The sequence below is a fragment of the Peromyscus eremicus genome, chromosome 4 (genome assembly GCF_949786415.1).
Source record: "Peromyscus eremicus chromosome 4, PerEre_H2_v1, whole genome shotgun sequence".
In the NCBI taxonomy this organism is placed as follows: Eukaryota; Metazoa; Chordata; class Mammalia; order Rodentia; family Cricetidae; genus Peromyscus; species Peromyscus eremicus.
Window position 1 is genome coordinate 44,930,918 of NC_081419.1, and position 17,690 is coordinate 44,948,607.

At 35.1% G+C, this 17,690-nt stretch overlaps 1 protein-coding gene across 3 annotated transcripts in view; it reads right to left on the reverse strand.

Moving 5' to 3' along the window:
* Positions 1-13,861, reverse strand: part of Scn9a (sodium voltage-gated channel alpha subunit 9) — an 86,441-nt gene extending 72,580 nt beyond the window's left edge. For 2 of the 3 annotated variants that reach the window (XM_059259168.1, XM_059259166.1), the window contains exons 1-6: positions 13,604-13,861; positions 10,659-10,777; positions 10,269-10,358; positions 9,590-9,718; positions 8,196-8,287; positions 7,038-7,250 (exon numbers count right to left, since the gene is read on the reverse strand). In XM_059259168.1, coding sequence (XP_059115151.1) covers positions 7,038-7,250; positions 8,196-8,287; positions 9,590-9,718; positions 10,269-10,358; positions 10,659-10,777; positions 13,604-13,861 — 901 coding nt within the window. Of the gene's footprint in view, positions 1-7,037; positions 7,251-7,998; positions 8,091-8,195; positions 8,288-9,589; positions 9,719-10,268; positions 10,359-10,658; positions 10,778-13,603 lie in introns of all 3 variants that reach the window. The other variant, XM_059259167.1, reaches the window with a different exon arrangement.
* Positions 13,862-17,690: the final 3,829 nt, after the last annotated feature.

Genomic DNA, 17,690 nt, shown 5'->3' on the forward strand with positions numbered 1-17,690 from the left:
TTGATTTGCCTGATCTGTTTGGGAGGCATCCAGGCAGTGGGACCGGGTCCTGTGCTCATTGCATGAGTCGGCTGTTTGAAACCTGGGGCCTATGCAGGGTCCCTTGGCTCGGTCTGGGAGGAGGCGACTGGACCTACCTGGACTAAGTCTACCAGGTTGATCTCAGTCTGTGGGGAAGGCTTTGCCCTGGAGGAGATGGAAATGGGGGGAGGGCTGGGGGGAAGGTGAGGGGGCGGGAGGGGGGAGAACAAGGGAATCTGTGGCTGATATGTAGAATTGAATTGTATTGCAAAATAAAAATTAAAAAAAGAAGAAGTCAAAAGCAAAGCCACAGTTGTTTATTTATTTATTTTTTGCTTGTATTAAATACACAGAATCAGTAAGTAGAATTAGAAAATAGTGTTTAGAACAAGAAGTGACCACTAATGAGTAATGTGTTTCTTTTTGAAGAGCTGGAAAACTTTTACATCAGACAGTAGTGATGATTGCATGACTCTGTGAATGTAGGAAAACAAGAGCAACAGCACAACATAGGGAGTCCTACATTTTGAAAAGGGATTTTTTTAAGTCAATCATTTTTGGAATAAAATGAATGCAATATGATTCCTAATATTATGGGTGATGGTGAGAGAATCCCTATCTTTCCACTAAAGTTCACATGGGGAAACAGTAGAAAATTACAAAAATAGAAATAACAAATTTGTCAAATTAACAATCTAGAACAAATTTTTTGTTAGTTTCATGACTTGTGTTGCAGGACAGAAAAAGATAATTCTGTGGTTGGATCTAATTGTTCTTGCTCAGAAAGACAGCAGTAGCCACAGTATGGGACATGGGACTTTGGGGGCAAAGTGTGTATTTCCCAAGCCATAGGGACTGATCCAATTCTGAGAAAACTAAGCAGAAGACCATGCTGGGAAAGTATCACACACGATATCCTGTGTTTTTGTTAGGTACTGATGTACTATGAAATATGCATATGATGACAGGAAAAACCCTGCTAGCAGTAAAGCCAAGGGATATAGGTTACCTCAAAGACTCTTAACTTCTTAGACATAAGAATAAAAAAAAATCTTACTTTAACTTCATATTGCTCAGGAGTTACTGGAAACTTACCTCAGAATTACACAGGGTTTATGTTCATCTGCAGCAGCAAAGGGTGTTTGATGAACATCAACATAGATAGTGAGTGATGACCAGGGGCATCTATAAATTCTATTTTTTATGTAGTGAGTTTATGTATTTCATAAATTTTGAAAATTCTCATAACATTGTCTTTCTTTCCTTTCCTTTCCTTTCTTTTCCTTTCCTTTCCTTTCTTTCTTTTCCTTCCTTCCTTCCTTCCTTCCTTCCTTCCTTCCTTCCTTCCTTCCTTCCTTCCTTCCTTCGCTTTCTCCCTCTCTCCCTCCGTTTCTCTCTCTCTCTCTCTCTCTCTCTCTCTCTCTCTCTCTCTCTCTCTCTCTCCCTCTCTTTTGCAATATATTTGTCAGCTCACCATTCCATTTTCTACATCCCTGGAGGAATGAACAGCCCCTGAGTTTGAACTTAATCACACTTCCACTGACTCTACAGCCTACCACTTGACTTATCCCTATCTCTTCTGCATTAATCCATTCTCTCTATCTCTTGCTCTGATATCCATATGTCACCTCCCACCTATTTCTATCTCTAGGACAAAAATCCCTATCAAAATCTACAGTGAAAATGGGAGCCATGCCCCATTATTTAGATACCTTTTACAGCTTAACTGCCTATGCATACTATTCTTTTTCTTGCTGATTTCTCACTCATCTTTAAAATTCCCCCAGTATGACTTTCATACCCCCTGGGCACATTTTCTCATGAGCACCTTTGATGACTTCCACATTGTCAAAATAATGAAAATTTCACTAAGAGTGAGTGATTGAGTGCTCAGCCATAAATAAAACATACATGTGTTTTATATGACTTTTTTTTACATTTGTGTGATGACCTTAAATACTAAACTTACGTAGTGCTAAAGGTGATTATAAGTTTTTAGAAAGTGAAAACATAGCTTTACATATTGTTTTAGTGTTTGTGCCTTAAAGTTCTCAGTGCCATTTCAGTATGATAATTCTCAACTTTCATAAACTTTGTATTTGTTTCCTGTGCAGTAAATATATTTCCTATTTTTTATGTCTATTTTTTAAATTTTTGTTTTGGCTTTAAAGGTCTGATTTGGTTTTGGTTTTTGAGTCAGGGTCATATGTAGCTCTGGGTGGCCTAGAACTCAATCTCCCTGAAGATAATCTTGAACTCCTGATCTTTTTGTCTGTATCTCCCAAGTGCCAGAATGGTAGTCATGTGACACCACCTGTTTGGGCTTTTGTCTGTGGGGTGAGTGGGTTGGTTGGTTGATTGGTTGGTTTAAGGTAGCCCTGACTGGCCTGGAACTCAGTATATGGGCCAGATGGCAATGAGTTTGAGGTAATGCCATCTGATTCTGCTTCTGCCTCCTAAATGCTGGAATTATAGGTTTGGCCTCTATACCCAGCTATTCTGATTGATATGCTTTAGTGAGTGCCAACCAAGGAGCTTCTTGGCAGAAAGAGAATAGTAAAGAAAGTTGTTGCTTGGAGTTTAATTATATTTAATATTTGATACCTGGTTGCTTTTTATAATATTTAGACAAACATACATTAAACTCCCATATAATAGGTCATTTGAAATACATAATATTGAAAAAGTATGTATACTTATTTTTGTTCTATCCTTATAAAATAAATGATTCTGCCTTAGGCTTTGTCTTTGACCTTTCTTGAGAAGGCACTTCCTCTTCCTTATCAGCTTTCTGTGGTGTGTGTGAGTTTGTAAAGAATCTGAGTAAGGCTTTCAGAACTGAGCAAGCATAATCTGCTTTACTCTACTACAGATCTTTGCTTTCATTTTTAATCTTCACAATGCAAAAAGGTTTTCTACTTTCTTGGTCTTGGTTCAGTCATAGTGCATTAACACTTATATTTTGTTTAAATTCACTTCTCACATAGTTTAATTTTTTAAAGTTCTATCTAATGTCTTTTAAACAATACTTGACTATATGGTTACGTTAAATTTTGACAACCTCCCCAAGGAAAAAAAACTTGACTGTGTGGAGATGTTTTATTCTGTTATGGGAATAAGAGTGTAAACTTTGTCTTGTAGTAACATGGCTAGTCATTTCAAACTGAGAAATAATAATAGTAAAACACAAATAGCTAAAGGCCTATTAAGTCATAGGGGTCTCATACAAAACAGACCTTGTGAGAGAAATTTTATGTGTGATAAAGATGGCTAAGATTATAAGGGAATTACTTATACTATGTTTTTCTAAAAACTGAATCAACTTTTAAAATCTATACTGGCTCACAAAGTGAAAGCAATTGTGCTTCCTTGGAATTTTGATGTATTATTATTCATTCACTTATTATTTTTAATTTTAATTTTATTTTACTTTTTTTGAGAGAAAGGCTCATTAGTCATCATGTGTCTGTCCTTATATAAAAAAAAAAAACCAAAGAATTGGCTTGATTTGTAAAGCACCCAAGTAGTGCTGTCAGGAATAGGTAATTCCAGGCTCACTTTTAGTTCAGTCTCTATGGCTACATTAATAAAATGTGTTTTAGAAATCATACAAATTTCCAAGGTTCCAGAGCATTTGCCATTCAATTGATAAGACAGACATAAATTCTTTAGCTCTAATGATGATGATATCATTATACTTTATAAAACTAATACCTCAACATCAAGCAAAATAATTAATTAAATATCAATAAAAGCCTTTTCATGTTTTCATACTAGCTCGGATGGGCAGCACTAAAATTGCTAAGATATGCCATTAGATCCACATCAAATGATGGGTGATATCTGGTCAGACAAATATTGTTGTGTGCCTAATGGTGAATGTAAATATTTAAAATAAAGAAAATCTGGTGTTAAGTGCGGATGTCTTGAAAAGCTTTTTAATTCATACTAAGACTTGTTTCCATTCTTAAAATCTTTTCACTGTGTGACTCGTCTACTCCTTAGTAGAGAAAAATGATTTTAAAAATTGAAAGTAGGAAATATGAAGAAAATTGTTCAAATTGCAAATGATGTCTTCTCTTTAGGGTTAGGTTTTCAGAATCACATATTTGGATTCTTAAATGAAATATAATAGTAGTCAAAACCTGTAAATGATTTGTAGTTAAATTTTATCAGAAATTCAATAATATAACATCAAAATGGAAAGTCTGAAGCAAATGTATATCCTTAATTCCTTAATTGTTGGTAGCCTGCAGCCATGCAATGATTCAGTAGTGGAACCTTGGTGAATGTCAGGCTATCTTGCTGATAATTTCCAATGTCATCCTCCAGGGAACAATGTGTTGCATCTTTTCTGGCTATAGTTTATCTTTAGAGGATTTAGTGATATGATTATCATTCCATCACATCCATGAACCACTTTTTATTTTGGTGGGTGGCCAATATAGATACTAAATTCCAAAAATATAGCTGTCAATACATAACCAATTGGCAACTGAGCATTAGTGTATTCATCTAAATTTTACCAGTAAGCATATAACCCTCTAAATGGATGTATTTGCATGGAACATTCCTTCCCTAGCTGAGCAGACATGTAAATACATTCATGACTAATAACTCTATTATTGGCTACAATAGATAACTCTACTGTAAAGGTCATAGTTGTCCAGAAAACTTCTTTAAGTAACAAGATTGCTTTGCACTGCATGTTGGTAAGCAAGTTACTAACATCTATGACACTTCAATAAATATATTTGGAATGGTAAAACTTCACTTTCAAGGTAAAGGAAACAGTGTACCTGGGAATATAACTCAGTGGGTAGTGCTTTTACCTAACATATGTGAAGTCCTGGGTTCAATCTCCAGATTGCAAAAATAAGTATATAAATGAGTAATAAAGAGGAAATATGAGAAATACAGGAAATATAAAAGCAAACTAATGTTTAAAAGTAGTCTACCTCTGGGTCATTTTTGCACATTAGTTTCTGATAGGTTATGAGAACTTCTGTTATGCAATATGCATCAATGCCTTGGTACTATTTCCTTATAGACAAAATAGTAATTTCCTTTATGTACTATATTCTCTCAAAAGTCTTGATAGCCTTTATGCAATGATCAATGATAAACCAAATAATCTCACTGTAGTAAAAAATAATGAAAAAACAGTGAGTGCAGAAAGGAATATTTAGGTGACCAGATATTGGGAATTTTGAATTCCAAATTGAGGTCAACCAATCTTGTCAGCATTGTGACAGAAAGAAGCATCAGTGCCCATGATTTAAACTGAAAATTTAGCAGTTAACTAAAAGGGGAAAGTGTTAAATTAAATTTGGCCTAATAGTATCTCCATACACAAAGAACTGCAACCAAATGTACAGAAATAGACTATTACTAAATTCACCTTTACAACAAGCAGCTGCATCTTAACCAATCACAGCAGCCAGACTTCAACTCATCACCACTGACAACTGATCAGACCACGCCCATGTGAGCCAAATGATGACCTGTAAACCCTAAGCAGTTTCTCTAAGTCATGACCTCTTTCTGTCTGTAAACAGTGCCTGCCTAATTGATAGACTGAGCTGTCTGACTCTCTTCTTGAGTCAGCTGGATTCGTGAATCATTTTTTGCTCAAACAAATTCTAATAAAAATATGTTTGAAGATTTTCTTCTAATCAAGGTCTGAAAGACATTCAAGCTACGAATTCTGAATAGGCTAAGACTCAGAATAAAAGGCATGGTAATGGAACAAGTCTTAAAGAAGTTAAATTTAGATAAGAAATGCAAATTGAACTTTAAAAAATAATGTCAGTGTGGACAATTATTTATTGTATTCATCACTTCTATAGCAAAGAAATTAAGAAACAGTATTTTCTACAAATTGAAAAGTGAAGATATTGAGAAATCAGAATCTGGAAAACTATAGAATGATAAAGAGAAGAAAAATGACAATTTGTAACCAACTGTGATAGTAACGAAGTTCATGTTATGGGGTTTACTGTGGGACCTGTAGTTTCTCCCCATGTGCACTCCTTGGTTAATTATGCTCTTTCACTATCTCAGGCAGGCTCCATTTGCTTTAACTTCACCGGTTGAGAATTGAAAATCATCTCTAAAAAGTAAAAAGTAAATTCCCTGCTATCTAAGGAAATTCCAATGTCTTTGCAAAGGATACAAGCTGGTAAGGCTTCTTGTTTTCTGCCTTACCCTGAGGTCAGGTAATTTTATGTCCTAAGTTTATTAGGCAATGTTGCACAGACACTATCCCGGCATCAAGATGGACACAGCCCTGACTTTATTATTGCTTCTTGTTCATCAACAGCTCCTGTGAAAAATGTTCTAAGGAGAAATCATTTAGAGAACGTGTAGCGTGTGTGTTATGAGATGTTTAGCATAAGCTTCTATGTCCAGCAGAATTCTGAGATTATGTGTGGATCATCTTCTTATACTAATGGGGAGACTCCTCTGAATTAGTCTTTGCTGAAGCCTTCAATCATAAAAGGGTACTGTCAGGAATAGCTACAAAGCCTGTCAAATTTATCATTATTTATAAGAATGGTGTTGATAAAATATCATTATTATAAGAATGTTGTTTATAAAACTAAGTCGTTTTGCTTGATAAAAATCTACATAAATATTATCAACAGACAAATATCTTAATAGTGATAGTTCTATCATTGTTACCATTAATTTAGCTATAAGAAATTATTGTTACACACATAGATGCAATGTTTTATGTGAGTTATTATTATTCCCTAGCAACTTGGATCTTCATCTTATAGAAATTTGTTATGGAACTAACCCAGCTTCCCACACACAGAATCACTAGAAAGCTAAGGAAAAGAGAGACTTATACTATCACTTCTAACATGATAACAGTTCATATACTGACAAGTTTTTATTGTATATTTGAATACCTTCAAAATAATTAAAATTCAATCACCCATGCTCTGTTAGAAGAGAGTCGAGCTTTTGGTGTAATTTCTACTTGACAGCAACTACGGGGGCATTCTTACTTTTCAGCTCTTCTTCACTCTCAACGGTATTCATGATGCTGTCTAGCGTTTCGTTCTCTTCAAGTTCCTTCCTGAAACATTTATGCTTTAGGTTGCCCATGAACAGCTGGAGTCCAATTAACGCAAAGACACTGAGGCAGAACACAGTGAGGATCATGACGTCAGACAGCTTCTTCACCGACTGGATCAGGGCCCCCACGATGGTCTTCAGGCCTTAAAATGTAGGGGGGAAAAGTACATTCACAAGGACATAAAGGTTCTGGGTGAGAAACAAATCAAAACACAAGCCTTACTAGAAATGCATGCATTATGTCAAATCAATGGCCTTAAATATTTGAAACCAGAGAAGTCTTCTGGTTCAAAAGTGTGGATCTGCACAATTTGTTTCTATAAACTACCATGAGTGGTTAAAACTAATAAAATATTCCCAAAGAATCATCAGATTCATTAGTTAAGTGTGGTGGTTTCTGAAACCATAGCTGCACTTACAAATATAATTTTTGTAACTGCTAATTCAGTAAACGTTGGTCAAACAAACCACCTCTACATAATGAAACTAAAAATGTAAGAAATTAAATAGAAGCACACAGTGACAACATATACTGAACCAATTTTCAAGTAAGAAACAGTTTGTTGAAAGATAAAACAGTATCATGCAATGCCCACATGCTTATATTTCTTATCTTCTTAATTACATGAAGTTCTGGTTAGTTGAAATTTTCCTTCCTGAAAAAGTGGAAAATTAGACCTTTGGCAGGAGGAAAAATTTCAAGTGGAGATGTGAGCCAAGTGGTCATCTGCCTTCTCCAAGACCCATGCAGCTGGTTAAACTCAAGGGCTGACTTTTTAATAAAGATTGCAGTACAAAAACAGAAGAAATGCAATTTGGTTTGAATTACAAAAGGAAATTCTTTTTCTCCAAAAGATCAAAATCAGCCCCTGTGTTTAACCCCACTCTCACCTGGAATGACCGATATAGTTTTCAATGCTCGGAGAACTCTGAACGTTCTCAACGCTGAGACATTGCCCAGGTCCACAAACTCTGTCACATATCTGTAATAGGGGAGTTCACACACAAACACAGTGACAACACACACAGACAAAGAAGACTCCCAAACAGCTGGAGTTGAGTGGCCTAATGCTTCACACCAATCTTACCTGGGATAACAGAAATAGTTTTCAAAGCTCTCAAGACTCTGAAAGTTCGAAGAGCTGAAACATTGCCTAGGTTTACAAATTCTGTTAAATACCTGTAGAATTAAATCAGAGTTATTCAGAATCTAGGTAGAGTCTTAATACTTACCCGTGCTGTTACTCAAAGTATTTTCTATATGTAGTTTGGCAAGTCTTTTCCTATCCTAATTTAACCTAATGTATATGATTTGAATTATTTGACGAAAGTACAAATATTGTATTTTAATGTGGTTCATATGTTTAAATAATCAAATGTTATTGGCTTAGTATAGTAATGCAGAGTTTTAATCTCTTACAAAATATTGAAAGCACTATACTAAGTAAAAGAAGTCAAACACAGCAAATTTCTTTCAAATGGAATGTCCAGCATTAGTGGTTTCCATAGAGTAAAAGCAATGTAGTACTTCCAAGAGTCTGTATTAAGAGGAGACTAATAATCAGTGAAGGATTTCTTTTTGGAGTGAGTAAAATATTCTCAATTTAGATAGCAGTGGTGGCTGTGCAATTTGCAAGTATACTAGAAAACACTGAATTGCATACTTAAAAATGATGAACTTTGTGATACATGAATTATAACAACAGAGAATGGGGAGCCATGAGAAGAGTACCCATATTTCAATTTTCTTATCCACAGGAGACAAAAGAGCTACAGCTTCTCTATTGGAGGAAACCTGGTGAGTAAACAGGTGTGCAGGGATGAGGGAATCTGAGACTAGAAATCTAAGACCCTTCTGAATTGTCAAAAGGTCTCAGGTAGACTTTGATTACTTTTATAATCCAAGATAATAGAGGAAATTATCTAGGGTTGAGATTTTAAAAAAGATTTCTGACAAATGCATTTGCAAAAATATATGAATAACTGAAAATTATACTTAAAGTAGACTATGGTGTATATGCAATAGCTGTATAGTACATTAATGATAGGAACAGTGTGTGATGACAACTCTGTTAAGAATATTTAACTTTTTGTTTTAATAGACTTACTAGCTCATGAATACAGGCACTGTGCTTACAATCAGAGGACTTTAGTGAGCATTATGAGTGCTTCTCACACAAATTTTAGCTTTTACACAAAATCTTAAGAAAAGTATGTACCTAATTAACATATGCCTACTCATATAATACATGCCAATTCAAGTCCAGAGCAGGAAGAAAGATAATCTTTACATTAAACATGTTTTAGGTAGAAAACACTTTCTGAAAAAAATATGTGAATAAGTAGTTTTTATACAAGTCCATTTACCTTTAAATATAGTTATTATATGCAAGAACAATCAGTCTCCAAAAGTTGTTTTTACTGGAATACTATTCTGAGATCTTCATAAAATTTCCATTTCAAAAAAATTGAGAGTACTTACGCAAAAACAATGACTATAAAATCCAGCCAGTTCCAAGGGTCACGGAGGAAGGTGAATTCTCCCACGCAAAAGCCTCTTGCAAGGATTTTTATGAGTGATTCAAAAGTATATATCCCAGTAAAAGTGTATCTGAAGTAAAGAATCCATTGAAATGTTAGTTGTGAAATAAATAACATCTCATTAAAATCTTTACATTTATTATCCCTGATTAATCAAAGGAAGGCATCTCCTGGAAGCTGCTGCTGAATGGATCACCCCACCTCACAGAATATACTACACAAGTGATTTTCAAAAACTCTTAAAATGTCCTTATCAGAGACACTCACAGAAGACACAAGTACCGTAAAGACTGAGAACATAGGTATTAGATCTGACTAGACAATCCCAATAGAGTGACTAAGAACAATATAGTCACTAACATGAGATACGTATCGTGTTTATGAACATGAAAGGGGATATGATAAGTTCACTCTTCAGAAACACGGTAGTATATAATGATTCAAACATATTCCCAGTGAGTTAACACAAAAGAAAGAAAGATCTCAAAGAAAATTGTATACATGAGAAGAAAAACTACGTTGTTTTATAGATTCATTTAACTTCTCAACTTCTGTTAGGAAAAAGAAAGCATGAAAACGGTCATTTAATTCTACTTTAAAATGTACTAATGCACACTTACTCTACATTTTTGGTCCAGTCTGGAGGGTTGCTCATGGTCATGAATATACAGTTGGTCAGAATTGTGCACATGATTAGCATGCTGAATAAGGTAGCTGCCAGTCAAGGAATGTGGGACACCACAAAAGGAAGAGCTGATGATGACATTGGTTGAAATGCAAACAGCTTTTCTTTAGAAAATAATCAAGGTGGATGCATAGGTTATTTTTTGGTGCTTTGAATAAAATTAACATATTCTAAAATACTAACAAGACCACCCTCTCATTCTCTTTTGAGAATAACTTATATTGGAATCTATAAAGATCTTTCAAAGTGCAGAAGAGCCCATATCTAGGTCCGAGTACAGGAGCAAACCCAGTATGCTACTTAAGCTAGGCTTTGGAAAGGATATGAATGCACTAAAATCTTAATAGATATTCTTCTTAGAGGACTGAAAGGGGACAGCATGTACAAAGCAGGCGTGGCGTTGAAACGGAAGATTGCCTTCCCTTTGTTCAATACTATAAAAGTCTGCAAGAGGAAAGAGAAACAGGATGAAGCTGTACTCACAACATTTCCATCCAGCACATTGCTATGAGCAGTTCATACCTCCACATCGTAGTGCAGGGCAGAAGAAATGCTGCCGTGGGACTTTACCTGCAGTTCCAATGCATGGAAGCAGGTGTCAGTCCCTTTGGCCAATGAATTACAAGGCTGCTTCTTTTCAATAAATGAAGAATTGAGGTATATACAAGTATATATCTCTATCTGTATCTATATTTATCTATCTATTTATCTATCTATCTATCTATCATCTATCTATCTATCTATCTATCTATCTATCTATCTATCTATCTATCTATTGGGATATATATAACTCACTTGTAGGCAAGCCCAATTTTTAAAAATTGTAACAATATATCGTCATCTACAAAGTTCGTGCTGATTAATCCCAAAATAACGTTGCCAGAAAAAAGTCTCATGATGTAAATGTGTTTGTGAGGATGTGTTGGAGAACAATCAGAGTTCTTCTCAGCTACACACAGCCCACAGGGAATGAGGAGAACACTTTGAGGGAGCTTCCACAACATTAAGTCTTTCCTTTGTCAGCCCTTCAATGATTGCATTCACTTGTCATAACCAAAATTAATTTTAAATATAACTTTTCTCTCTTCTATTATACAGACGTTAACATTGGGTAGAAACTGTTTCTGAATTCTACCACAACACCTTGAGAGTTACAAAGCTTGCTGAGAATTGTCATGGTTACTACAAAATGGATTACATTTTTTTTCACAAGTAAGGCATGTCCTTGGGGTGTGTGTGTGTGTGTGTGTGTGTGTGTGTATTTACATGCACGCATTTGCCTAAGGGTTCTGATGCACATACAAATGTGTACATATGCATGTGAGACCAGAAGACAACCTCAAATGTATTTCTCAGGTATAATAGACCTAGTTTTTATGAGACAAAGTCTCTCACTGGCCTCTACTCTAAGATTCTATTAGGCTGGCTGGCCAGTGGGCTCCAAGGGACACATCTATCTCTGACTTCTCAGGGCTAGGGATATAAGCCATAATGTCCACTTTTCTTTTTAATGTGGGTTCTGGGTTGGAACTCAGATCCTCCTTGAAGTGCAAATACTTTGATGATGGAGCTATCTCCCCAGCTTGGGAACATCCTTCCAATCAGTCACTTCAATTCTCATATTTTAGTTGTATAACTGTAATGTTTAAAAACTAAAAAATGTGTTTGCTAACATTTGTTGAAATTTTGAAAAATAATATATACACATAGATAGCTCAATTCTTCCTTTATTGAAAATAAACCGTGTTGGAATTAATTAGCCAAATTCATTTTTAAAATTTCATTTAAAAAATTAAAATAAAAATTCTTAAAACGTTTTATTTCCCCTGAGAAAGACCAGTGACTCATGGCAATGATCACTTGCAAGCAAAGATGAGTGGACTAAATGGTAAACTGTGTGACTCAGTGGGCCACACTACAGCTTCTACAACAAGATTCTTCTTTTTTTAGGTTTGTTTTTGTTCTATTTACTTGGTTTTTGGTTTTTCTTTCAAATTTGGTTTTGATTTGGGGAGTAGATAGGGCGATAAGTGTGATCAGAATGCAATTTATAAAATCCACAAAGAATCAATAAAAGTATGAAAAACAAACAAACATGTTTTGTTTCAGCCAATGCAAGGTAAGTGACATCTCCCATAAATTTTGCATTTCGTTAAACAAACTGACAAATGATAACTTCAAAATATTAAGACAATCCAAGACTAAGTTTAAATCACATTATGATTTTCTGCACTTAGAAGGCAAAATTCTTGTGTTATCTAGAAGGCAGTGATATTTTTCTTTTGTTGTCTTGTTTACTGAGTTTTATATGTGTTTATAAACAGGCTTCCAACAATAGATCTTTTTCACCAAATTGGAGAGATAAGCTTCTAAGTCTATGGTTTTGTATGGGAAATCTATTTTTTCTTTTTGAGGTAAGTATTGTCTCAACAAACAGAGCTTTCTACAAATGCATAGTGAGGAATTGTGTCATAAAAGGCAAAGAACAGAATCAAAACTAACATGAAAACCACTATGCTTTTACAGTCTTAGCAAATCAAGTTACATCGCTTTTGAAATTAAAAAAAAAAAGAATGACTTTGGTGTTTTAAATTTCTTTTTCCTATTATTGAAAACTGATTTTTCCCTAACATAATATATACTGATTACTGTTGTTCTTCCTCCTACTCCTCCCAGTTCCTTCAGACTTCCCCTCTTGTCTGGATCCAATCCCTTTCTGTCTCTCATTAGAAAACAAACAGCCTACTAAGGCATAATAATTTATGCTATCATTAGTCATTTGTGGTAAAACTTTAATGGAATTTAAAAATACACACACACACAGAATTAAATATTACCATGAATAGCTGGCAAGATTGCTCAGTGGGTAGAGGCATTTTCTACCAAGCCTGATGATGACTTTAGTTGATCCCTAGGCCTCACATAGTGGAAATAGAGAATCGACTCCCACAAAGTTGAGAATTCATCCTTGCACCCTACATACCAAATAAGTGTAAAAAATTATAACCATAACTATAAAATTACACTTGATGTGTTCACCGTGTCATACCTAAAAGGAAGACTTCCTATTGATTATGATAAAAAATAATCAAATCAAATCAAATAAACATGCCAATGCTACTACCATTTTTAATGAAGTACTAGAAAAAATACATATTCTCAACATCATAATTTGTATTTAGTATAAGACAAATGAAGTCGTTAAGTTTCATGTATCCTTGTATGGAATGAAGTCAAGAGAACCCTACAACTGAAGTCTCAATAACTTACTTTCTTGTCTGCATAGTATGGGTCCAGGTCCTCCAGGGCCTCTGACACCATCCCAGGGGGAATGTCTCCATAGATGAAGGGCAGCTGTTTACCAGCTTCCAAGTCACTGCTGGGCTTGGGACCTTCTTCATCATCTTCTTTCTTTTCATCTTTGTGTTCCTTGGCTTTTTCTTCAGAAATGCGTTGTTCAATGAGGGCAAGAGACTGTTTTGTAAAGTAGACAAAGCTCTGTGGTCCTGGGGGAGGCAGCATTGCCATCTTTTCATCCTGTATATTTTATTTCCCCTTTAGTTCCTTACCTAAGAGGCCTGGGTAAAAATAAAGAAGTGAAAACATAACTACATGGCTTCTCAAGAAGACAATTTAAAAATTAATGTCAACAAACTCCAGCCTAGAGGTATGTTTGGTGGATGTGATTGTTATTGATAGTCAACCTGATGGGATCTACAGCTGCCTTGGAGACAGGAACGTGTACAGAAATATGAGGGATTATATGTGGGGTGTGTGTGTGTTTGTGTGTGTGTGTGTATGTATAGATTGGGTTAGTCTATGGATATGACTGTGAAGGAATATCTAGATCAGATTAACTGAAATAGGAAAAACTTCCTTGTATGTAGGCAGCACGGTTTCATTGTCTGGGATCTCGAACTTCATAAAAAGAAGAAAGCTAACTGAACCCAAGCATTCACTACACTGTGCTTCCTGATAATGGACAGAATGTGACCAGCTGCCTCGAGGCCATGCTTCCATGACTTGTCTGCCATGGTGGAGTGAACCCTTAAACAGTGAGTCAAATTAGACCCTCCTTTCCTTGAAGCTTGCTTCTTGTCAGGTAGTAGTTACAGAAAAAAGAAATAAAATGGACTAATAGAGTGCTTTCCTTTCATGCACAAAGGCTTTGGCTCTGAATTTCAAATCCAAACAAATAAACAACAAAACAACAGATTCAAGTATAAGAGGTAATGTGTATATAAATTCAAACTATGAAGTAACCCTGAAATACATATTGCTTCTTTGTTAAAATATTTGAATCTAACAATCACAACTATAAAGTGAAATAAAAATTATAGTTTCCAGGGAAAAATGTTTTAAACCCGCTTTATTTCTCATCTGTAATATAAATATACTATATAATATATTAAAGCAATCAGTGAAGTTGTCTAATGCTGGTCAAATGAAATAACACTATTGCCAGGTATAGTCAAAGTTATTTAAAACGAAGACAGGCCTTTTCTCTGGCACTGGTGTTGATGTTGAATTATTGAATGTGACTGTTTCCAGAGAACATCTCTGTATTTTGAGGTGAAAAGTGAAATGCACAGGAAATGTTTGGAAATGTTTACTTTGATCATGAAGTATGCTTTTCTCAAGGCTTCAAAGGTAACATAAACTTTGGATTTTGTTATTCACACCAGGAATCAGAAAGCTTCTCACTGTGCTCAGCCTGGAGGCCCCTCACTATAAAGTCAGAACTCCAGAGTCAAAGGCAGAAAATCTTAAGTTCAAGACCAGCCTGGGCTACACTGCAAATCCTGCCTGAAAAAGTGAAAATAAACTAAAACAATAACAACTAACTTGGCAGATTGTGTCTTAAGGGACTTCATCACTTGCAGAGGGTAAGTTAAGGAGAGTTGCTATATTCTGCTCTTTTTTTTGCTGAAGCCCATTGTAAACTGCATGTGCATTGTAGCAATGACCATAATAGGTATATAAATGCAGAAAGAGATTGTTGAAACAATTTTTTTCCTGGATTTGTCCCATTCCCTTGGCATAACTAATGAGCTTCGATTAGGACAAAGTGGATTACTTTTCTTCTCAGGCAGCTGGGCACATTGCAAGTGAGCTGGATGAATACCAATGCCCTAAGTTGACATAAGTAAAAATGAAATCTTCAATATGCAGAGAGATGTCAAGGTGTGGCTCATCTGTTACCACAGCTGCTTCCAGCTTCCCTTACTCTGTTGGATGACTAATTAAGGACATGTAGAAATTGTAGGTTTCTTCAAAGAAGTTTAGAAACAATAGAAGTATTTTTGAATGTAGTTTGTTTTAAGGTTTGTGGAACAAACTCAGCTTTTGTGAGGAATGCTTTTAATGGTTTATGAGGTAGTTGACATGCCATGGTACACTTCACATTTCCTTTCTAGTCTGCTAATTCTTTACTTACAGGAAGTAGCTCACCAAACACTAAATCTGCACATTTCATTATACCATATATTTATACCTGTGAGAATTAAGAGAAAATAGAGCTTTGTCTTCAACAAACTTGTGTGTGAAAAAGGCACACTATCCACTCCAAAGATGGACTTGGCTTCACTCTAAGAAAGGCAAATATGACTAGGATAAGTAGCTTTCAGCGTCTTTTCTACTCTCACGAAGAAACACAGAGAGAGGTGTAAGCACGTGTCAGGAGATAATCACAGGTTAATAGAAGTTCTGGGTGTGGCGCCAAGTTCTACATTTCTGACATAAATGTCTGTGTCTTTTCCCTTTGTCTATTTACTTGCTTTACTTTCTCTATTTACTTTACAAATTTCACAAGAGAGAATATATTGAAAGTCATGCAATGTTATATTTGGAAATAAAACATCTGTACTTACACACTCAGAATTATAAAACTGCATAATCATGAGTAAAGAAGAATGGCCACAGGCAGCTAATATTATTACTGTTTGTGAAGAAAATCTTGATAATTAATTAACTATACTAGCTCTGAGTTGACTCTGTTTCTTTGATACGGTGTGTAGAACTGTCATCACAGACCTACTGACATAATTCCAGATGTTGGTAGCTTTAGTGAATTTATATTAATTTAATTTGATAAGTAAGCTCATGAGTACAATTGCCACTAATGCCTGAGACATTCCACAGCATCTGTGGAACGCATACAGACAGAAGTCCCCAGCCTCCACAGCTTCAGTGGGCTCTTGGTGAACATGGCTGAATGACTAGTGATTACACACATTCTAAGGTAAGTGGAAGAGCTGTCTGTTGTTCCCCTCTCAAGAATTATTTGTCAAAATTCCATGTAAATAGACACATGTCATGACCTGTGATGTCTAAACTTTCCCGTTGTTCTTACAGTCACCATGTGCATGCAGTGAACTCAGATTACAGCTGGTGGACTCACCATGTGGGTGCTGGGGATGGAACCCAGCTCCTCTGTAAGAGTACCTAGTGCTAATAATTACTGAGCCATAACTACAGTCCCCCAAAACTCTTTAAAATGTTAAATGAAAGACATAATTGACAGAGAAAAAGAATGTAAGAACCACATAATATCAAAAATGGAAGACATTTAGAAAAATTAAAGAAAATATAATGAAAATGACAGATGAAAGTGTTTCCTTAATAAGGTTAATGTAATAGTATGTCAACATGCAAAACTCAGCAAAGAACGACATGACTACACATATACAAATAGTCAGCGAACATTTCAAGTTAGCTATGTCAAACATCACAAGTAGTTGAAGAAAAAAAACTAAAGGGAAGTCAAATATAATTTATTAATGTATGAAAGGCATTAATAAAATAATGATATTTGAGATGAAATGTCTAAATAATATGAATAAATAAGGTACACAGCTGTTCGCATAGATATTTTGCAGATCTAGCAAAAGTTTTAAATACATTGGCTTATGTTTATTGCCAAATGCTTTCCCTTCTAGGAATTTATCCAAAGCCAATAATGTCAAATTCCTCCTAAGAATTATGAAGATGTTTATTGAAATGTTTTGTACTAAATAAAATTGTAATCAATACATATATTAAAGTCAGAATTTATTAAGTAACAAAATGAACACATAATAATAAACCTGAGCAGCTTTTGAAGAGTGCTTTTATAGACTAATAGTTTATAAACAGCTTATAATGGATAACCGATGGACTGCAATTTTCATTCACATGTTTTAAACTAAAATGTAAATGTATAAAAGTACCTTCAGTATGTAACGTATTTAATAAAAGCAATCCCTGGTCTGCAATTAGTAATTATTCTTTTACAAGATTTATTACATTTACTTAAGTGTGTATGTGTTTCTTTAATAAAATATTAAAATCATGTTGTACCTCACATGGTGTGAGGTGA